The 24,113-nt window shown below is 41.3% G+C and overlaps 1 protein-coding gene across 1 annotated transcript in view; it reads left to right on the top strand.

The window, feature by feature from the left end:
- Positions 1-24,113, top strand: part of LOC109042780 (polyamine-transporting ATPase 13A3) — a gene marked incomplete at its 5' end in the record, with an annotated part of 286,914 nt that overhangs the window by 140,856 nt on the left and 121,945 nt on the right. The window contains 2 exon segments of the mRNA XM_072300692.1: positions 67-267; positions 10,763-10,948. Coding sequence (XP_072156793.1) covers positions 67-267; positions 10,763-10,948 — 387 coding nt within the window.

Below are 24,113 nucleotides of genomic sequence, written 5' to 3'. Positions count from 1 at the left end.
ATTATATTCTAATACCTATAGGTATGTCTATTATTCACTAATTGTATACATTCTTTTTCTTTGCAGACATTGAGAGGTGTTCAGAACAATGCTATTATTTTAAAAGCTTTAGATATCGTAACAATTGTAATCCCTCCTGCATTGCCAGCTGCAATGACTGTTGGGAAAATATACGCTTTGAGTCGTTTGAAGAAAGGGCATATTTCCTGTATCAATTCAAGAGTCATCAATGTTACCGGCTCAATTGACTGTGTATGCTTTGATAAGGTCTGTATTTCCACCAGGAAACTATACTAACCAATAAATGCAATTTTAACTGCGTGCGTACTTGGTATTTAAGTAATATTAGAGATATGTAAAGAAAAATTTAGAAACAAAACGGAACGTCCAGAAGCTGGACATTTAGTTCTGTTTCTTGACTCCAGATTCATGATTTGAAATAAATAGTTAACTGTATCCACCAATGCATTTTTTACCAAAGTTTTGGGTTGGTCGTCAGAACTTCATGGAAAGAATGTATACGTAGAGAATCCCAGGTGAATTCGTAGATACTATACAGTGACTTTTATGCTTGAAACACAGCTAAAAAAAGAAAGAAAGAAAAAAAAGAAGAAGCCTTTGCTCAAAAATATTTGGTCAAAACTTCAAGCCATAATTTTCATTAGAGTCCCTTTATACCCAGAGTTAAGACAACTCACTTTTGGTTGGGCTGAGAGTGGCCTAAAAAAAAATCCAATTCTGATTGGTTCTCGCTCATGGAGGCCGAAACGAGTGCACCAAGATGGCGGTACCTCGTATGTGAACAAGAATAATGAAAATATTACCTAATTGTGGTTTATCAAGAGTAAATTGTTATTGCCATCGGTCCAAAATGAAAATAGATTAAGAAATGATTTACAAACCAATCTCATTTTCTTTCTAATTGATCAATTTGTTGATGTTGTTGTTTCTGTAAGACAGACATCGCAGGATTCCTGATCCTTATCCCCCAATATCGTTCGTTTGGGTGCACTCGTTTCGGCCTCCATGGCCAGCCAAGGCCGGCTGTCAGTCAGCTGATAATCGAGTTGTCGTAACTCTGGGTATAAAGGGACTCCAATTTTCATTAGCTATGTTTATGCTAGAGTCCCTTTATACCCAGAGTTAAGACAACTCACTTTTGGTTGGCCTGAAAGTGGCCTAAAAAAAAATCCAATTCTGATTGGTTCTCGCTCATGGAGGTTAGAGTCCCTTTATGCTGAGAGTCAAGACAATTCGGCTCATGGATGTCACAAACGGGAATAAAGATTACAGAAATTGAACGTTTTTCGTAATCTTTGATCGGCCCATTCTCAAATGCCTTTCTCCGTTCCTCCTCTCATTCCGTTTGTTCCTTGCCGAACCCGTAATTCCCTGGTCCATTCCAGATTATAATCTTTGCAATTGGTGAAAATGTAATCTTTATTCCCGTTTGTGACACTGTGGAGGCCTAAAATACGGGAACCAATCAGAAATGGATTCAAATTGTCTTGACTCTCAGTATAAAGGGACTCTAATGGATGCCGAAACGAGTGCACCAAGATGGCGGTACCTTGAATGTGAACAAGAATAATGAAAACATTATCTAATTGTGGTTTATCAAGAGTAAATTGTTATTTCCATCGGTCCAAAATGAAAATAGATTAAGAAATTATTCACAAACCAATCTCATTTTCTTTTTAATTGATCAATTTGTTGATGTTGTTGTTTTTGTGTGACGGACATCGCAGGATTCCTGATCCTTATCCCTCAATATCGTTCGTTTGGGTGCACTCGTTTCGGCCTCCATGGCCAGCCAAGGCCGGCTGCGAGCAAAGACATAAAGACGGAGCACTAAAAGCAAAAAATGAAGCTTCTAGAGCTTCTTTTCAATCACCTCTACTATTGGCTAGAGGATTGGCGGCGAAATCGGGACAAGTTTGAATTCAAATGTAGGGCGGGAACTAATAAATAAAATTGCGGAAACAAAGTATTTTAGGTTGATTTTTGCCCAAATTCAGGTACACACTCATATTTTTTTAACTTTAGGTTAGTTTCAGTCCGTCGTCGACCGATTAATTTCATTTGGGAGTAACGTTGATCTAGAACTGTAACGGCCTGTTTGAACCTGCAGAACCACCATGAGCAGAAGAAAAACTAACTTTATGTGAGATTACTGCCTGTTACCGAGCAAAAGTAGGTGTATTATATTAGGACGCAGACCGAACTTTCTTAGTATATTCGTTTTAGGAATTTAAAATACGTTTCAAAGAAGAAATGTGCAAAAATCAAGAGGACAAGTTCAAATCAAATTTCCGTTTGCCGCCATGGATTCCCGCGTTCATTTACACACTCACACAAGCGCGCAGCGCCGAACCTAGCTTCACTTTTTCCCCGTGCTTTTAGATACGAGCGCTCCGTCTTTATGTCTTTGGCTGCGAGTCAGCTGATAATCGAGTTGTCTTAACTCTGGGTATAAAGGGACTCTAGTTTATGCGAGCCTCATAACCTAATTTCAATCGAAAGTCGAATCCTGAGTTTGAAACCAAGGTTCAAATCACAGCATCAAAGACATAAAGACGGAGGGCTAAAAGCAAAAAATGAAGCTTCTTTTCAACCACCTCTACTATTGGCTAGAGGATTGGCGGCGAAATCGGGACAAGTTTGAATTCAAATATAGGGCGGGAACTGAATAAAATAATTGCGGAAACAAAGTATTCTAGGTTGATTTTTGCCCAAATTCACTTACCCACTCATATTTCTTTAACTTTATGTTAGCTTTGGTCCGTCGTCGACCAATTAATTTCATTTAGGAGTGACGGTCATCTAGAACTGTAACGACCTGTTTGAACCTGCAGAACCACCATGAGTAGAAGAAAAACTAACTTTATCTGAGATTACTGCCTATTACCAAGCAAGAGTAGGTGTAATATAATAGGACGCAGTCCCAACTTTCTTAATATATTCGTTTTAGGCATTTAAAATACGTTTCGAAGAAGAAATATGGAAAAATTAAGAGGACAAGTTCAAATCAAATTTCCGTTTGCCGCCATGGATTCCCGCGCTCATTTACACACTCACACAAGCACCCAGCCAACGAACTACACCTCTAGAATGGCTGACCAGTGTTAGAGACCCGGAACGTTTTGAAGTTGATATAGGTTAGGTTTACTTGGGCTCACACAGCAGGCTGCCATCTAAACCCATGTCAGACGCTGCCCACATTTTGCCGAATATTGTTGAATAAAGTGATAGCAATGAAAAGATTGCTGAACAATCGCACCTCAAAAGGTTTTCTTTACTCAAAAAATAGGAACTTTGAAAGAAAACCTCAAAAAAATGAAAGTTTACAAAGGTTGAAATTTTCACATGTAATCCTTATGGGCAAGACGCAGCAGAAATGGAGATTGAGGTTAGCTATACTTGGGCTCCCACCCCCCTCCTGCCTTCAAAAACCGGCCCATGCGCGTTACGCAGGTTTGCTATCTCGCGGCCATTCTAGAGGTGTAGTTCGTTGCACCCAGCGCCAAACCAGGCTTCACTTTTTCCCCGTGCTTTTAGATACGAGCACTCCGTCTTTATGTCTTTGGTTTCGAGCCTCGCATAAATGTAGCTATTAAGTGGGTACTAACGATGTTGTAAGTGTTAATGGTGAATCTTTTCCAAGGCAGGCATTGTTGCAAACTTCAACAGTGTCTCTCTGAAATGTATCCTCTTTTCGTTCTTCAAATAAATAAAAATAAATAATATACTACCTAAGGTATTAAAATTACTTTAAATTAATCGCACTAGAGTCCCTTTATACCCAGAGTTAAGACAACTCGATTATCAGCTGACTGGCAGCCGGCCTTTGCTGGCCATGGAGGCCGAAACGAGTGCACCCAAACGAACGATATTGGGGGATAAGGATCAGGAATCCTGCGATGTCTGTCACACAGAAACAACAACATCAACAAATTGATCAATTAAAAGGAAAATTAGATTGGTTTGTGAATAATTTCTTAATCTATTTTCATTTTAGACCGATGGAAATAACAATTTACTCTTGATAAACCACAATTAGGTAATATTTTCATTATTCTTGTTCACATTCGAGGTACCGCCATCTTGGTGCACTCGTTTCGGCCTCCATGAGCGAGAACCAATCAGAATTGGATTTTTTTTAGGCCACTTTCAGCCCAACCAAAAGTGAGTTGTCTTAACTCTGGGTATAAAGTAGGGGTGTTCAAACGAATTCTTGCCGGAACACTATCGACATCGTCTCTTAGTGAAACTGGCGGCAGTACCGACAGTGGCCATGATATCGACAACAGCCGGCCTTATCGGAGTTTTGAGAGCTCGCACTCAATACATTGATGCCCCGTGTGTCGGTTTATCAGATTGCCTGGCGCGGCGGCGCACTATGGTCCGAATAGCCGGTTTAAGCGGCAATAAATCGAAAAAGTGAAGTTTGGAAAAAGTTAGATTTTAAGCGGTAGATCGATAGTACATACTGTAGAGAAGACTCCTGTAAAATTTCACTTCGATTAAAGCACTAATAAAGATGTGACAAGCCTGGGAAGTGCGGCGCGCGGAGCACTTTATGAGTGCGATTCCAGTTACCGAGCGGCAGTGCTGTGTTTAAGGGCTTGTTTTCGTCGTTTCACCGTACCTGAAAGTGTTTGGGCACTTGATTCACAAAATATAAGATAAGTTTAAGATGTTTCATGCTGAAACTGTTCTTTTTCATCATATCTAATGTTCTAGATTAACCCTTAGACATAGTCACTTTTTTCAATAAATTCGCAAAAGTAGGACCCAAAAAATATCCTTTGCACCTCTGAGCACCTCGTAATTTTACTCGGAAGTTATTGTCATGACTCTAGACTACCTTTTAGTCTGAGTGGCAGATCAATCACACACAATCGCCTCAAGTTATTTCTCATGAAAAAGACGTTTTCGCGTTTCTTATCACTTACAACAATTAGCTATCATATGCCATTGACGATGACTTTTATCATGTTCCATTGTCATATTCTAGCAAATCGAATGCATTAGAGCCTAAATCTGCCCAGGCAGAATAATACGAGTTGATGGGGTTGATCGGGACCAATTGAAACTTGTGCTCAAGAACAGCAAAGAATCGCCTCGGGAGGCTACTTTGAGGCCCCGTAAAAGTTTTTTTTTTGACGTTTTAAGTGTTTCAAACATATAATCTATCAGTGTAGATATATGTTAGCATAAGTTTAGCTTGGCAGACGAAAACAAGTCTAAACGGTTGATCGGTGGGACTTGAAAGTAAGGCTCCCGAGCAATGAAATTGTCTTAGGAAGCCACTTTGAGGTCCCGTAAACGTTTTTTTTTTTACGTTTACCCATGTTTCAAACAAATAATCTATCAAAATGGATATATTTAAGCTTAAGTTTAGCTTGGCAGACGAAAACAAGTTCAAACGGCTGATCGGTGGGACTTGAAAGTAGGCCTCTGGAGCCATGAAACGTAGAAGTATTATCCTGAGCTGTCTTTTTCAACTTCCCTTGATAGTAGTGTTTGACGAGGCTCTACTTTTAGCTTCTTATAGTCCATTGAATGTAAAATTAATTTTTAAACTTATAAAAAAAAAAAAAAAAACCTATCGAGAATCGAACCCGGGATATCAAGAAGACGAGGGAGACGCGATGTCAACTGCTCCACCGCGTCAACTTGAACTTTATGCCTCAATTTAAGGTTTCTGAACAAAATATTACCACACTTATGTAAAGTATAAAAATGTTAAAAATGGATTTTTCCTGAAGAATATTAGCATTTTTGCACTCAGCGACCCTAAAAACCCCTGAAAACTCATGTTGCGAGGTTTAAACATACATATCTGATTTAATGCCGCTTAAATCGTCTATTCGGACCATAGTGCGGCGCGTAAAATAGATGTACAATTGGCAACAGCTTATTTTCGCCAGCTCCGAAAACTCTGATCGCTATCGGTAAGAGCGCTCTTATCGTAACTTTTTCTTAACGGAACTGTTTCGGTGGCTTACCGACAACCGATTGAACAGCCCTAGTATAAAGGGACTCTAAATCGCACGAGGTCAACATTTAGAGTTTTTAAGTGCTTTTTGCGCCCAATGATGCCGAGTTAACCATTTTATGTGGTGGTATAAGTATCTCGTATTTTGGTTTCCAACATTTAGGCATCTTATTCGCTTGCCTTCATTGCAATTAATCAATCATATAGGTGGAATTCCAGCAGCTCTGGCAAGCACAATCAATAGTCCAGTACCACATGTGCATCCGTGTGCAGTTTCGTGGGTAAAATTGTTGTGATATGTCATTCTCTTCTTTAGGATGTCTAGAATCAGAATTTCGATGGTGTCAAGTTCAAAAATTGAAACGACGCCCAGAATTCAAGATGGCGTCCAAGATGGCCGCCGCCATGGTGAAAGATTTAAAGTTTGCGGATAGCGTCGAGTCAGATGTCGATACCTATGTAAAATGACACGAGGAATCCGAATATCACATTTAAAAACACCCCCGACCCAAAGGAGGGCTCCAAATCCAAGATGGCGGCCAAAAATACCACTCAGGGGCACTAATTTGCCTATACGGGTCCAAGTGCATAGTGAGGTATCAATTATTAGGTTTTCGGGGTCGTAGAGTCCGAAAATGAGGTCCATTTTTCGCTGCGGCCCTCCAGAGACCCTAAAATCAAATATGGCGCCCAAAATGGCCACCGGTTTTACGGCTGAAACACCAATTTAGCGCAGCTATGATAAGCAATACGTTCAAAATTTAGTTTTGTGGGGCAAGGAGTTCGAATACGAGATCAAATGTTTATTCCTACAAAAAATTAAGCCTCCGAATCGAAAATGGCTACCGACATGGTTGCCAGTTAGAGGCGCAGGCCGGTAAATGACTATTGATATTAAGGGGATTTGCCAAAGGAGCTAGGGGTTTCGATAAGGGCCGTTTTTCGGCCCATACCCTGAAATTCTTCAATTTTACGATTTTTTTGCTTCTTGGGAGTCTAAATTTTACGGAATGTGTCATGCTTTTGTCATTTTCGGTCTATTTAGGGGTCTAATGCTGGCCTAAACATGAGTCTGAAGGCTAATTTTGGCGGAAAATTCGGGTTTCTTGGCATTCGACGCGCTGCGCCCGCTGTTTCATGACGATCAAATATCATCGGAGGAGCAAATTTTCCTTCAAGTATGTTCATTAAGGGTGTAAGATATAGTCATTCTGGCCAACTTTCGTCGATGGCAACCCTTGTGCTCAGTGTTCGAATCTCACAGGCGCCAACGCGCCAAATGCGCCTAAAACATCGGTCATTGCTCCTAATAAAGAAGGCTCTGCGCCAACGTGGCCCTTAAAAATTGCCCCTTTAAAATCTGAATTTTCATATTAGGTGATCATTCGAAATTTTCAGCATTACAATTAGTGAGAGCTTCTTCTATTCTTCACGATTTCATCCTTAGTGCTTTTGTCTTCACCAAGTCACAGCTGCCTACTAGTTCTGTTACGAAAACATCTAAATTTGCGTCTAATTTTTCACTAAATAAGCCGTAATATATAGGCAAAAAGTCAATCTGGCCCCTAAAAAATCTTCAATGGCGCCTAAAATTCAGGCTTGATGCGCCCCATGGCTCCTAAAACTCAAAGGTGAGTTTGGAACACTGCTTGCGCTCATAGTTAAAACGAAATTTTTAGAATTTACTCGTTTTTCATCATTATTTAGATGGCGTCTAATTAGATCACAAATCTTAGAAATGTGTAATCTTATTAGGCGCAGTTCGAGGCTTCCATAGCGCAAATTTATCATAAAATGCAGAAAAATTACGCTTTCGTACCCTTAACACAACATACTTTCGAATTGTTGCATTTAACAAATCTGAAATTTGTTTGAAATTCTAACTCTGTTTGGACGCAGCTCGAGGCTACCGTAACACAGATCTTCATGAATTTCCGCAGAAAAACTTTTTTTTTACCTTAACACGAAATACTTTCGAATTGTTGCAATCAACAAATCTGGAAATTGTTTGAAATTTAAACTCTATTTAGACGCATTTTTGGACGAAAATTTTATAAAATACTAATCAAATGAACACTGTGGTTTCATTTAAGACTCTACATCAAAAGAGATAAATATCTTCGAAGGCCTCAAACTTTTTCTTTTCTCGTCTTTCCTCATCATCTTCTGTCTCCTCTTTCCTTCACTCTTTCCCCCCTTTTTTTTGCTTTCGGCGGGGGGGGGGGGGGGCTTGAGCCCGGGTGGCCTGAAAGTGACATAGAACCCTGTGGGCATATCCGGGTGGTATTACCAACGGCAGGTGGACGATAGAGTCGTGGACTGCCCAGCGCATATTGCATCTGTCATCTAGTACCTCGCTCATTACAGATATGAGGCTGAACTAGAAAAACTAAGCGTTTGCTAGATGAATACGCGTCATTTCCCCAAAATTCTACAATGGTAGCTCCAAATGAGTTGTCTGATGGGAGGAACCTGATGAAGAGGCAACAGATGAGGAAGCGGTAAGGAGGCTAGGCAGGAGTGAACCAGGAAAACCAGAGTTTCCAATTATTTTTGGGAAGTAGAATTCTGATCGATCGCAGACAATAAAAGTGACGGAGGGCAGGGTTTGTCAGGGTGGGTAAAAAATCAGCATTGAGAACTCGTGATTCTGACACATGGCTTACTTTTTATTCGGATCCCAGATCACGGTCAATGTTTCAAAGTTGCATCTTCGTGCGTAAATATCACGTCAAAAAATCGTAAGATAATGGGTCGCCTACAAGCCCAAGATCATAAAAAAAACTTTACCTGCAAAAAATATGATCTATTTGCATCCCTGAATACAGTAATTTGAATCCTACGTATTTATTTAATGCGCATAATGCGAAATAATGGCTCAAATCTTGGGCCAACTCGGAATAATTTTCTCGATTTTTACCGATGATATGTGGCAATGCCGCGCCGCGATCGGAGTCTCTTTAGATAAATACATGTAATGAACAAAATAATAATCGATAAATGCATGTGCATATTCATTAGTCATGTGATCGTTACGTATGAAAAATCAAGGGTTTTGAACTTTGCTGAATGAGCTCGACGAAGAACAGCCTCCAAATACTGAAATAATCACAAATAGTTTTCTATGATTTTAGGCAACAAAATATGGCAACACCGGCTTTTTCTTTGGAGGAGGGGGGGGGCTTTTAATTCCATAAAGTTTTTTGGAGGGCTACGTACAATTTCCGCCAAGGAATCTATTTCTGGTTTAAGATGAGTAGCCCTTTTTTATGCCATTTTAATAATAATGATGAAAAACAAGAAAATTCTAAAAAGTTCGTTTTAACTATGAGCGCGAGGGTTGCCATCGACGAAAGTTGGCCAGAGTGACTATATCTTACACCCTTAATGAACATACTTGAGGGAAAATTTGCTCCTCCGATGATATTTGATCGTCATGAAACAGCGGGCGCAGCGCGTCGAATGCCAAGAAACCCGAATTTTCCGCCAAAATTAGCCTTCAGACTCATGTTTAGGCCAGCATTAGACCCCTAAATAGGCCGAAAATGACAAAAGCATGACACATTCCGTAAAATTTAGACTCCCAAGAAGCAAAAAAATCGTAAAATTGAAGAATTTCAGGGTATGGGCCGAAAAACGGCCCTTATCGAAACCCCTAGCTCCTTTGGCAAATCCCCTTAATATCAATAGTCATTTACCGGCCTGCGCCTCTAACTGGCAACCATGTCGGTAGCCATTTTCGATTCGGAGGCTTAATTTTTTGTAGGAATAAACATTTGATCTCGTATTCGAACTCCTTGCCCCACAAAACTAAATTTTGAACGTATTGCTTATCATAGCTGCGCTAAATTGGTGTTTCAGCCGTAAAACCGGTGGCCATTTTGGGCGCCATATTTGATTTTAGGGTCTCTGGAGGGCCGCAGCGAAAAATGGACCTCATTTTCGGACTCTACGACCCCGAAAACCTAATAATTGATACCTCACTATGCACTTGGACCCGTATAGGCAAATTAGTACCCCTGAGTGGTATTTTTGGCCGCCATCTTGGATTTGGAGCCCTCCTTTGGGTCGGGGGTGTTTTTAAATGTGATATTCGGATTCCTCGTGTCATTTTACATAGGAATCGACATCTGACTCGACGCTATCCGCAAACTTTAAATCTTTCACCATGGCGGCGGCCATCTTGGACGCCATCTTGAATTCTGGGCGTCGGTTCAATTTTTGAACTTGACACCATCGAAATTCTGATTCTAGACATCCTAAAGAAGAGAATGACATATCTCAACAATTTTACCCACGAAGCTGCACACGGGACCTTTTATTTGTACATGTGGTACTGGACTACAATTTCAACGTAGAATATTATTCCAGTTGTTGGGCAAAAATAATACAGAGTTCATTAAAGAAGTGCTTGATTTAAAAGTTAGCAAAATAAAGTTTTTATTTAATTTTGCAGTTTTCTTCGCAAATTTTAAAAGTACGTCTCTGCTGAAGAATGGATGATAGTAGGATGATAAATATGCGTTAATGGGGGATACCTACTTACCGTATTCTTGTAGAAAATTCACATGTTTAAAATCAGAATAAGTAAAGGTCCCTCGCCAAGACGGTTGTGAGTGCCGATTTTTCACTACCTATCCGTTTTTTAAAATTTGGAACAAGTTCAAAAGACAATTCTTTCTATGGTGAAAATTCACCATTGCAAAATCACTTGAACATTCTTATTTCCCAAACAAACGTCAAACATTCTCTAATTTGCAGACAGGGACTTTAACAGAAGATGACCTAGATATGTGGGGTGTTATTCCAATGTCAAATGGTCAAATGGACACTCCAGTCCGAATGGTTCATAGGATGGATTCAAAATATTTAAAACTTGGAATGGCAACTTGCCACTCATTGACAATGATTGAAGGAATTGTCTCTGGCGATCCTCTAGATTTAAAGGTTGGTAATTCAGTGATTTAGCAATATTCTTATGTTTATTTGGCTCTATGCATATGGCATGGATAAAATTTAACTAAAATTATTATACTACTTAATTGATACCTTTTAAATTAAAATACAAAATGGAAGTTCTTTAAACTGTGCTAACTGTGGTATACATGTCGCTCTTACAACACGCTTTCTGACGCTTGACAACACCAAATCGTTACGCATGCGGTCATTAGGCAACGTGTTTCGAGTAGTATTAGTTATCTTAAGTATATCAGTGTTTGGGTGGATCATGCAGAAGGGAGGCGGTTAAATGTGGAATAGAAGGAAGGAAAGCCATCGCGATTCTAATGGCCGGATTTTGTAAATAGGCCGTCGAGGCCACGGCCTAGGGTGGCAAAGAGCCTCCCTAAAAAAGGGCCTTTTTTGGCCCCTTTTCGGGAACCCGGGGATTTCGTTCGTGTGTGGCTTAAATGAAACCTTATGACGAGGTAAGCCTCCAGTAAAAATTTTAGCTTGAGTCTAAAGTTTTAGCTTTTAGTCTAGTTTCCGAGATATAGCGTTGCAAAGTTGGCATATTTGAGCTTCAAAATTCTCATATTTTCAAGTATCTAATTTTCTGAGAACGATTCAATTGGATGTTTTATGATATTTTGTGACATTTTATCAAATGTTAGTATTATTATCGAATGCATATTTCTATTGAAACATTAATACTGCTAATTTTGTTGATACAACGTTGCAAAGTTGACATAAAAATGTTCATTTTATCGAGTTTCTTAATTAAAAAACGAACTTAGTGACCGCTAAAAGATATTTCTTGGGGGTTTAGATGCAGTTTTATGATAGATTAGGTAAGTCTTTTGTTAAAGTTTAACTCAGAATGTAAGTATAGTTTTAACGATACAGAGTTGCAAAGTTTATACATTTAAGGTTTAAAAATGTCTATATTTTTAAGTTCTGTGTTCAAGAAGCTACTTTCGTAGAATTTAATCACGATTTCAGGCAGAAAATCAACCATCGTTAAAACTATACTTACATTCTGAGTTAAACTTTAACAAAAGACTTACCTAATATATCATAAATCTGCATCTAAACCCCCAAGAAATATCTTTTAGCGGTCACTAAGTTCGTTTTCAATTAAGAAACTTGATAAAATGAACATTTTTTTATGATCTGTACCTCTGAATCGGTTGGCAATCGCTTTACATCATGGAAGTTTTTCCGCGCGGGAACAGATGAAAGTCACATAAGGCTAAATTAAGAGAGTATGGAGGATTGGGGAAAAATTTTTCGACGCAAAGCAACTGATTTGGATGTGCAGATCGCTGTAAAAAACTGGTTTCAGAGCCAAGGCGAGAGCTTTTATGCGGACGACATCAAGAAGCTATTGTAATGATACCAGAATTGTCAAAAAAGATGTGGAGACTACGTCAAAAAGGAAAATAAGACCTATTCAATGAAAAATTTTAAATTCCTTTCTGATGTGATGTTTAGAGGCGAATGCCCGAGTCTGAAATAATTGACTCTCCGCGCATCCTGATCCCGGAGGTGGGCACGCGGTGAAAGGAGGTTTTCTCAGTAAAATTAAGTTTTCTCGCGAACCCCTCGACCGATTTTCAAAAACTTGGGCTTGTTATGTCAAATATGTGTCTATTTATCGATTTGATTGATCTTTTTTCCTTTAGAAGATACAAGGTAGGGAACCTTACTTTTTGGATGACCCTCTTACATGCTGGATCTGCAGATGAACCTAACGCTGAAAAAATTTGTCCCATGAATTTAAGTTCTCTGACACATATTCTACTCTTAGCTAAATTAAATGGAAGTTCCTTGTCAGCTGATCGTTCATACACTTTATCTAGACGTTGATCATGCTCTTTTTCTGTTTTTTCCCATATGATAATTTCATAAATATAAATAAGGACACCGTCCAAACCATGAAATGCTTTTGTAAACCCAATACTAAATGATTCAGTACTTATATTTAGGCCAAAAGGTAGTTTAAGGTAGCGAAACTTGCCAAATGGGGTGCTAAATATTGTTAAGTAAGAGCTCTCTTCAGTAAGTTCAATCATGTGAAAGCTTTTCGATGCATCTAATGTACTAAAATAGGATACATTTGGCATACTGTGCGATAATACCTTCAAATGTGGGTATTTGGAAATTTCCCTTTAGTAGGGGTGTTCAAACGAATTCTTGCCGGAACACTATCGACATCGTCTCTTATTGAAACTGGCGGCAGTACCGACAGTGGCCATGATATCGACAACAGCCGGCCTTATCGGAGTTTTGAGAGCTCGCACTCAATACATTGTTGCCCCGTGTGTCGGTTTATCAGATTGCCTGGCGCGGCGGCGCGTAAAATAGATGTACAATTGGCAACAGCTTATTTTCGCCAGCTCCGAAAACTCTGATCGCTATCGGTAAGAGCGCTCTTATCGTAACTTTTTCTTAACGGAACTGTTTCGGTGGCTTACCGACAACCGATTGAACAGCCCTACCCTTTAGGGTCATTCACCAAAATAGCATTTCACCAAACTGGAGAAGATTAATTAACGTCATTTCATTTCGCCTTCCATTTCAGTGTAGGCAACAGGAGCTTCCGCATGTTCGAATAGTGGTATCGTCGTGAAATGGCACGCTCACTCAGGCAAAACAAGCTCCCATGTGGTTGAATAGTGGTATCATCAATACATCCCGTTTTGTCCATATCTTCATCCTATATTACCCATATCTATCCTGATTTATTCTATCTATCCCGTTTCAAATTGATTATGCCACTTTCCCATCCTGTTTCATATCGGAAAATATATCAAAGATCGATTTATCGAAGGGTGGGATAACCCTACGTATCCTGTTTTATCCTTATCTTTACGGTTACTAAGTTCCTCAAACTTTCCTCAAACTTCCTCCATTTAACTCAATTAATATCAATGCATCCCGTTTTATCCATGTCTATCATATTTTATATCGCACGATATATCGAAGATCGATAAACATTACCCTGTTTTATCACTATCTATCCTGTTTAATTCTTATCTACCCCGTTTCACACTGATTATTCCCCTTTTCTGAAAATTCCTACCTTTTATCCCGGTGAATATCAATTCCGTCTTATCCCTGTCTATCCTGCTTTATATCGAACGATATATCGAAGATGTATATACAATACAATATTTTATCCCTATGAATGAAACCCCGAAAAATGGTGGTAGGGGAGCAAGGCATGCCACAAGAAAAAAAAATATAAATAAAATGAGTGGGGGGGGGGGGCTGTGGGAGTTACAAAAATGAGCTGTGAGGGGGCGGGGTAGAATAAATGCTGGCAAAAAATTAGAACTAACCTAGCAATGATTAAAATGGAAATAAAACATCAGCTGATAGCAAACATACCAAGGAAACCAAGGAATGGAACATTCATAAAAACAGTTTAGTGGAAAACAGCGTAAGTAGGTCAATTACGTTAATTACCGTTTAATAAACGGTAAATGCGATTTGACCGAAAATCTATACAGTTCTTTTTCAGACCAAAATGAACAAAATTACTGAGCCGAAGATACGCCGTTTTAGCCCTGATTTTTAACGCTAAAAACTAGTTTTCTTAAAATGGGCATAGCAACCGAAGCTAACGAGATATTGCCAATTTTTTTTTTTTTGTAAATCAACTTCAAAGTATGCTCTAACTGATTAAAAAATAAAAATCTTGGGTATGCAGCTTCTTCATTGGTTAATCACACTTTTTAGCAAAAAACGCTCAAAAAAATTGAGTCTGGGGGTAGGGTGCGGCTTATACGAGACATTAAAAAGGTTGAATTTTGAAAATGACAAGGGACCCCGCCAAAACGTTCCTAATAGTGTAAAAACAAACGTTGTAGAACAGTTTTGCAGTTGGTCAACATTTAGAGGTGCGCGAATTGCAAAATTCGGCTAATTTTCGCATTTTTTCAACCATTTTGGCAAATTTTCTCAGGCCTCACGGAGAGTTCTAATTGATAATTTTATTCATAAATAGGCAATATATAACCTAAAATGCATCCCATCCTCCACCTTAAGCCCCAAGCCCCTCCAACCCCCCTCCCTTACCGATCCAATATGAATACACTCTTTATAAACTACGCTATTTTGGTAGTGACCAGAAATCTAAAGTAACACTGGTCAACACGGGTTCAAATGTGATTGTCTTAGAATAGTTTTTAGCGCTGAGTCAGAAAATGACCTCCGTCATGCTGGGTCAGTTCGATTTTCCCCGGAAAAATCAGGATTTTCCTTAAAAATCGAGCTTTTCCGGTGAAAAATCAATTTTCCGGAAAATCTGTGCATGATGGAGGATCCTGATTTTTCCGGGGAAAATCGAACTGACCCAGCATGACGGAGGTCATTTTCGGACTCAGCGCTAAAAACTATTCTAAGACAATCACATTTGAACCCGTGTTGACCAGTGTTACTTTAGATTTCTGGTCACTACCAAAATAGCGTAGTTTATAAAGAGTGTATTCATATTGGATCGGTAAGGGAGGGGGGTTAGAGGGGCTTGGGGCTTAAGGTGGAGGATGGGATGCATTTTAGGTTATATATTGCCTATTTATGAATAAAATTATCAATTAGAACTCTCCGTGAGGCCTGAGAAAATTTGCCAAAATGGTTGAAAAAATGCGAAAATTAGCCGAATTTTGCAATTCGCGCACCTCTAAATGTTGACCAACTGCAAAACTGTTCTACAACGTTTGTTTTTACACTATTAGGAACGTTTTGGCGGGGTCCCTTGTCATTTTCAAAATTCAACCTTTTTAATGTCTCGTATAAGCCGCACCCTACCCCCAGACTCAATTTTTTTGAGCTTTTTTTGCTAAAAAGTGTGATTAACCAATGAAGAAGCTGCATACCCACGATTTTTATTTTTTAATCAGTTAGAGCATACTTTGAAGTTGATTTACAAAAAAAAAAAGTTGGCAATATCTCGTTAGCTTCGGTTGCTATGCCCATTTTAAGAAAACTAGTTTTTAGCGTTAAAAATCAGGGCTAAAACGGCGTATCTTCGGCTCAGTAGGCCCTCCTGAGTGAGTCGGGTTCAATTGGGAATTTTTCCCTTAAAATACATACTAACACGAACTAGTGTGCCAAATTTCAGCTTAAAATCTTTAAAACTGCAAGACTTATGAGGTTTTTTCAAACACGAGTCATTCCCGTTTTCTGAGTCTGGAGAGTGCATTTTTAGAGAAGGCCATAAAACTTCAAAAAAAATTTTCTCAAGAAATATTGAAGATATGGAGCTGAAAATTTGGGCTTTTTCTTACATTGACCGATGGATTAAGTAAAAAAAAAATCATGGAAATCCGAGTCGGGTGGTTACAAGTCCGTTCGAATTGACATGGAATGACCCTTTATAAGACAGGCATTTAATTGTGCTGGGTCTAAACACATTCTTATTTCTGTGTCAGATTTTCCCACCTATAATGGTTACTCGACCTGTGTCGTCAGTTCTTTCGTTCACGATAACTATCGTTAGATTTATGTTAGCTGATTCAAATTTTGTAATTTTGTTCATTTTGGTCTGAAAAAGAACTGTATAGATTTTCGGTCAAATCGCATTTACCGTTTATTAAACGGTAATTAACGTAATTGACCTACTTACGCTGTTTTCCACTAAACTGTTTTTATGAATGTTCCATTCCTTGGTTTCCTTGGTATGTTTGCTATCAGCTGATGTTTTATTTCCATTTTAATCATTGCTAGGTTAGTTCTAATTTTTTGCCAGCATTTATTCTACCCCGCCCCCTCACAGCTCATTTTTGTAACTCCCACAGCCCCCCCCCCACTCATTTTATTTATATTTTTTTTTCTTGTGGCATGCCTTGCTCCCCTACCACCATTTTTCGGGGTTTCATTCATAGGGATAAAATATTGTATTGTATATACATCTTCGATATATCGTCCGATATAAAGCAGGATAGACAGGGATAAGACGGAATTGATATTCACCGGGATAAAAGGTAGGAATTTTCAGAAAAGGGGAATAATCAGTGTGAAACGGGGTAGATAAGAATTAAACAGGATAGATAGTGATAAAACAGGTGTGGCGGCCAATCACCGCCTCTCCAGCGCGGCGCATCCCGCGCTCGCCCGTGATTGGCCGACACGGTCGCTCCCCGAGGGTATAAGACCAGCGCCCCCGACCACCTACGGCACTCGTGCTCAGTCCTCAAGTCAGTCAAGACCAGTCACGCTGCTCCAGTCTTCGCTCGCTCCAGACGCCATCCATCCTGTCTCTCATCACCATCTAAAACGGCCCTTTTCAGGGCCACCACATCACCTGAGCACCCACAGTGGTGACTCCCGACATTGGAAATTACGCTCCGACTGCGCTCACTTTCTATTCTGGTCAACCTTCTACTCAACTCGTCACACCTTTAGGAGTCAATCTCAATCATGAGCATCCCAACATTGACCGATGAAGACATGCAAGATCCAGCAAAGGTAAAACAATACCTGGCTAATGCTGAAGCTCTACAAGTTCAGTCCTCTTCTCGCTGCAAATTACTCGAGGAAAATCTAAATCTCCTCCGCCAAGAAATGGAATTCATCAAGGACGCTAAACGCAAGCTGGAAGAGGAACAAAATCTCTCCACCTCAGCCAACAAACAAATCATGAAGCGAAAAATCAAATTGCCTGCATTTCGCCCCGAAATGCCAGACCTATGGTTTATTCAAATCGAAGCCATTTTTGCCGATTACGGCATAAACGCTGAGATTGATAAATATCGTACCGTTATCAGTCAAAGCGAAGGATCATGGCTGGTCGAAATAAATGATTTAATCCGAGCTGGACCTAGTGTAAACATTCCTTACACCACTCTGAAGAAGGAGATAATCAACCGCTTCTCACTAAGCGAAAATTCACGCCTCAAGAAACTACTCGAAGAGGAGGAAATCGGCGATTTGAAACCATCCCAATTCTTACGCAGACTCAAAACTGTCGCTGGCAGCACACCAATTGCTGACAACATCATGAAACCACTATGGCTAAGTAGGCTACCCGCCTACGTGCAAGGCATTTTGCAAGCCCAACCCAGCAACAACACGCTGACTGAGATAGCCGATGTGGCAGACCGAATTGCGGAAACCATCCCTCATTCCGTTCACTCCACTTCCGCCACAAATCAAACCAATCCTCCTCCTTCAGTTCACCAAATCTCCAAACCTACTGACCCTTTATCCGACATCAAAGAAATGCTAACAGCTCTCAGTCACAAATTTGACCTCTTAGATGTTAAAGTCAAGAACCTGGAAAGGAATATCGATAGAAGCAGAAGCCGTTCCCGCTCCAAATCTCGCTCACGCTATAGTTCACCCAAGCCGTTCAAATCCGAGAAAGGATATTGTTTCTATCATGAGAATTTCGGAAAAGAGGCTCGCAAGTGCCATCAACCATGCAAATACCTTAGCTCAACAAACGACAACGGCAGCCAATAGTGGCGGCTGCTGGCTGCCCCACACGGTCCAACCGCCTCTTCATTAAAGACAGAGACAGCAACAACAGCTTCCTAATAGACACAGGGTCTGACTTAAGCTGTTTCCCTAGACGTCTCTTACCAGGCCATTTCAAACCAACAAACTATGAACTAAAAGCAGCGAACGAATCATTCATCAAAACCTATGGGTTCCTGCCCATGAAATTAAACCTCGGCCTACGACGCGCTTTTTCCTGGCGGTTCATCATCGCCGACGTCGACGTTCCCATCATTGGCGCGGACTTTCTAGCTGAGTACCACCTACTCACGGGTTGTCACAAGATGAAGCTCGTGGACGGGGTTACCTCACTCTCAGCCCAAGGAAGCCAAGCAACCAGCGACCAACCTAGCGTCAAAGAAATTTCGGCCACTAACTGCAGCATCCTAGCAGAATTCCCAGAACTGACTCGCCCGCCAGGCAGCCCAAAACCAGACTACGTTCCTCACTCAACACGGCACTTCATCCGCACAACAGAGGGACCCCCTGTCTCAGCCCGCCCTCGCCGCCTCCGACCCAAGCTATACCGAATCGCTAAAGCTGAGTTCGAGGCAATGCTCAACGAAGGGACCATCAAGAGATCCGAAAGCGCCTGGTCTTCACCTCTTCACATGGCACCCAAGAAAGATGACGAATGGCGCCCTTGCGGCGACTATCGGGCACTCAACGCTCGCACCATACCCGATAAATATCCCATTCGCCATCTCCACGACTTTACAGTCAACCTCAAAGGCTGTAAGGTCTTCTCAAAAGTAGATCTGGTCAAAGCATACACCCAGATCCCCGTCAACCCAGCAGACGTACCCAAAACAGCCATCACCACTCCTTTTGGACTATTCGAATTCCTCTACATGAGTTTCGGACTGCGCAACGCAGGACAAACTTTTCAACGGTTCATCGACGAAGTCCTACAAGGCCTAGACTTCTGCTTCCCGTATCTAGACGACATCCTGGTCGCCTCCAAAGACAAGAAGGAACACAAGAAGCATCTACGCCTAATTTTTCAGAGATTAGCAAAATACGGCATCATCATCAACATCAAGAAGAGCATCTTTTTCGCCGACTCCCTTGAGTTCCTCGGTTACGAAGTATCCGCCCAAGGCATCAGACCACTCCCAGACCGCATTAAAGCACTAATGGAATATCCACCTCCAGCAGATGCACACGGTCTACGAAGATTCCTGGGCATGATGAACTTCTACCGCCTTTTCCTGCCAGATGCTGCCTACTATCAAGCACCCCTACACGAAGCTCTCATTGGCATACAAGGGAATCAACCGATTCACTGGACACCTTCCCTTCTGGACGCCTTTGAAGCCTGCAAACAGAGCCTCGGAGATGCCACACTCCTCGCGCACCCAAGCGCCGACGCACCCCTAAGCATAGGCCTCTTCTCAGACGCTTCGAAAGCATCGATTGGAGCCTGTCTACAGCAACTCGTCGACAACAAGTGGCAACCTCTCGGCTTCTTCTCGAAAAAGCTCAATCCACGGCAACAAGAATGGCCCACGCCGCACAGAGAACTCCTGGGCGTGTACGAAGCAATCCGCCATTTCAGACCGGCAGTTGAAGGTCAGGACTTCACGATCTACACAGATCATAAGCCACTAACCTACGTCTTCGACAAGAAACATGGAAACCTGCCGCCCGTCCAAATGAACCAACTTTCATTCATATCCCAGTTCACAACGGACATTCAGTACATACCAGGTTCCGCCAACGTCGTCGCTGACGCATTCTCCAGAATCGAAGCGATCACTTCCACAAACCAGATCGACTTCAACACACTTGCCGCAGCACAGAAAGACGACCCAGAGCTACCAGAAATCTTGAAGGACGACAAACTTTCAATCAAACTCACGCTCATTCCCGTCCCAGGAACAGACATCAAAATCTACTGCGACTCTACAACGCAGCAAAGACCTTACGTCCCATTTCCACTCAGACAAAGGATCTTCAAGCAACTTCACAACCTGAGCCACCCCGGCACCAGAGCAACACAGAAACTCATCTCCGATCGCTACGTCTGGCCAAAAATGCATATTGACTGTCGGAGATGGACCCAAGCCTGTCAGGAGTGTCAACGAGCCAAAGTCTCCCGGCACGTACACTCACCTCTAGGCACCATCAACACTCCATCCAACCGATTCCAGCACATCCACATTGACTTGATCGGACCTCTTCCTCTGGCGCAAAACTACAAGTATTGCCTCACGGTCATCGACCGCTACACCCGCTGGCCAGAAGCACAACCTCTAGAGGGTATCACAGCTGAAGAAGTCGCAACAGCCCTCCTAAACTGCTGGATTTCAAGATTCGGTTCACCTTCCCAGCTTACCAGTGATCAAGGCCGACAATTTGAATCTCATCTCTTCCGAGCCTTGGAGAAACAGCTAGGAATCAACCACATCCGGTCAACTCCATACCACCCCGCAGCAAACGGAATGGTTGAACGGATGCACAGACACCTCAAGAGCGCCATCATGTGCCACCCAAACTCTACATGGCTAGAAGCTCTCCCACTAGTACTTCTAGGCATGAGATCTGTCTTTAGAGAAGACGCCCAAGCAACACCCGCAGAGCTGACTTACGGCGAACCTCTACGCCTCCCAGGGGAACTACTGGTCGCAAACCCAACTCAAGACAACCCCGCAGAATATGTCAGCAAACTGCGCACCCAGATGGCAAATCTTCGGCCCAAACCTGCCTCTCGCCACGGCACAGCAAACACGTTCATATTCAAGGACCTGAAGACATGCTCCCACGCCTTCCTCAGAGACGACACAAGCCGCAAGTCCCTACAGCCCCCCTACACTGGGCCATACAAAATCGTAGAGCGTACCGACAAAGTATACAAACTTCTGATAAAAGGCAGGCAAGTCAACATCAGCATCGACCGCCTTAAACCGGCCTACATCCTACCCGAAGAACCAGCCTCTGTACAGCTCGCACATCCCAAAACCACTCCGGCCCCAGCTGCGGTCCCGCCCCCAACACCCAACGAAGCGGAGACCAAAGCCCCGGAATACAGGACTCGATCAGGGAGGAAAGTGCATTTCCGCTTCCCGGACTTGGTCAAACAATAAAGAAAGCTCACACCAAAATTCACCAACTTCTTAGAGACTCCGTCTCAGCCGTAGGGGAGTACTGTGGCGGCCAATCACCGCCTCTCCAGCGCGGCGCATCCCGCGCTCGCCCGTGATTGGCCGACACGGTCGCTCCCCGAGGGTATAAGACCAGCGCCCCCGACCACCTACGGCACTCGTGCTCAGTCCTCAAGTCAGTCAAGACCAGTCACGCTGCTCCAGTCTTCGCTCGCTCCAGATGCCATCCATCCTGTCTCTTATCACCATCTAAAACGGCCCTTTTCAGAGCCACCACATCACTTGAGCACCCACACAGGGTAATGTTTATCGATCTTCGATATATTGTGCGATATAAAATATGATAGACATGGATAAAACGGGATGCATTGATATTAATTGAGTTAAATGGAGGAAGTTTGAGGAAAGTTTGAGGAACTTAGTAACCGTAAAGATAAGGATAAAACAGGATAGGTAGGGTTATCCCACCCTTCGATAAATTTTTCCTTTGATATATTTTCCGATATGAAACAGGATGGGAAAGTGGCATAATCAATTTGAAACGGGATAGATAGAATAAATCAGGATAGATATGGGTAATATAGGATGAAGATATGGACAAAACGGGATGTATTGATATTAACCGGGATACAAGGGATGTTTGTCGTGTTTGAAGTTTTTGCTGTTTTTGCTGTGTTTGTTGTGTTTGATGTGTTTGTTGTGTTTGTCGTGTTTAATATGTTTGCTGTGTTTGTTGTGTTTGACGTGTTTAATGCGTTTGTTGTGTTTGACGTGTTTAATGCGTTTGTTGTGTTTGATGCATTTGTTGTGTTTGATGTTTTTGTTGTGTTTAATGTTTCATGTGTTTTTGTCGTGTTTGATGTAATTGATGAGTTTGCTGTATTTGTTGTGCTTGATGTGTTTGATTTGTTTGTTGTTTTGATGTGTCTGTTGGGCTTAATGCGTTTGTCATGTTTGATGTGTTTGTCATGTTTGATGAGTTTACTGTATTTGTTGTGTTTGATGTGCCTGTTGTGTTTAATGCGTTTGTTGTGTTTGATGTGTTCGTTTTGTTTCCACTCAACTCACCTTTATTCTATCTTCAAGTATACATGGTGTCCCAAAAGTCCCTTCCACCCCCTCTAAAATTGTACCTAATTAATATGTCGAAACAAAACTTCGGGAATGTTCAAAGATCAATGTAAGCTATTTTCAGGGCCCCCAAATTGTTTGCCCCCCCCCCCCCCACCGGGGAGGGGTTACGGGCCCCAACATTTTTTTCAAATGGCATCATCCCCTTTGTGGCTTATCAATTCAAAAGAGTTAAAAAAGAAAAATTTTGGCGCAAACCGCAAGTCATACTCTAGATTTTTGACAAACTGACCGCCAGTCAAATTTAAAAATGACGGAAATTTGCATCCCCATTTTCGTCGATAGATTGGGATGAAACTTGGTTTTCAGAGGTTTTTTTTGGAACGAGAAAAACGATTCTGACATTATTTTTCCGGAAAATTTTTGTCCTTTTCAAAATGGCAGCGGTCAATAAGGCGTCCTTGAGCGGCAAGAGAATAAATTAGGCTGCTCATCGGTGAATTTGCATGAAATTTGGTATCAGGGGGCATTGCGGCATGAGAAAGACGAACCTGTCATTGGATTTTTTGAAATTCTGAATAACTTCAAAATGGCGAGGAAAATGGTGGAAACTTAGTATTACGGACGTTTACGGGTGGATTTGCATGCTGTCATTTTGAAAGTATTAGATATTTCAGAAATGCAATGCGGAGGAGTCATTTTTTGTCGAACCAAAAACCAACAGGACCCAGAGTTTCATTCGCATCCAACCGTAAACGTCAGTAATACGAAGTTTCCTCCATTTTCCCACATGCAAAAGGATTGATAAGCATAAGACTGTATTTATCCCGTTTAATCTAAGTTCATCCTAATTCAGTAATATTCATCTTTGCCGGACAAAGAATTTGATTTAAATTAATTGAATTTTAAAAAAATTAAATGTGTCGAGTTTTATAAATTGAGATTGAGATAAAAAAAATCTAATCACACGTTGGTAGGTTATAGGTTAGCCGGCCAGGTTGGCCTAGTGGTTAGCGCGTCTGACTCTAGGTCAATAGGTCCCGGGTTCGAATCCCGGTGGTGGCGACAAATTTTCATGGAACTGACGAGTGGATCTGTAAGCAGAATTCGCTCGGCCTTAATCCGTGAAAATTTGTAAGCCCGAGCATGGATGTCTACCAATCTCCCTGATGTCTTCGGACAATAAATAGTGCCTATAGATGGCTGTAGATTCCTAAAGGAATAGAAGCCACTAAACTCTCAATAAAAAAAAAAAAAAAAAAAAAAAAGGTTATAGGTTATGTTACATTTTTTTGTTTACTGGATCAAGACTCCCTTCACGCTCTTAACCTCTCGCCATAAATTGTGCTGAACACTTATCAAGTGGATTGCCGATCTCTCCAATAAAAAAAAAAAAAAAAAAAAAAAAAAAAAAAAAAAAAGAAAAAGTGTTTACCAAACAGGAAAAGATTACATTAACATCATTTCAGTTTGCCTTAAATTTCAAGGGAAGC

This window comes from Bemisia tabaci, chromosome 1 (genome assembly GCF_918797505.1).
Source record: "Bemisia tabaci chromosome 1, PGI_BMITA_v3".
NCBI lineage: Eukaryota > Metazoa > Arthropoda > Insecta > Hemiptera > Aleyrodidae > Bemisia > Bemisia tabaci.
The sequence above is the reverse complement of the archived record's forward strand: the minus strand, read 5'-3'. Positions and strand labels throughout refer to the sequence as shown.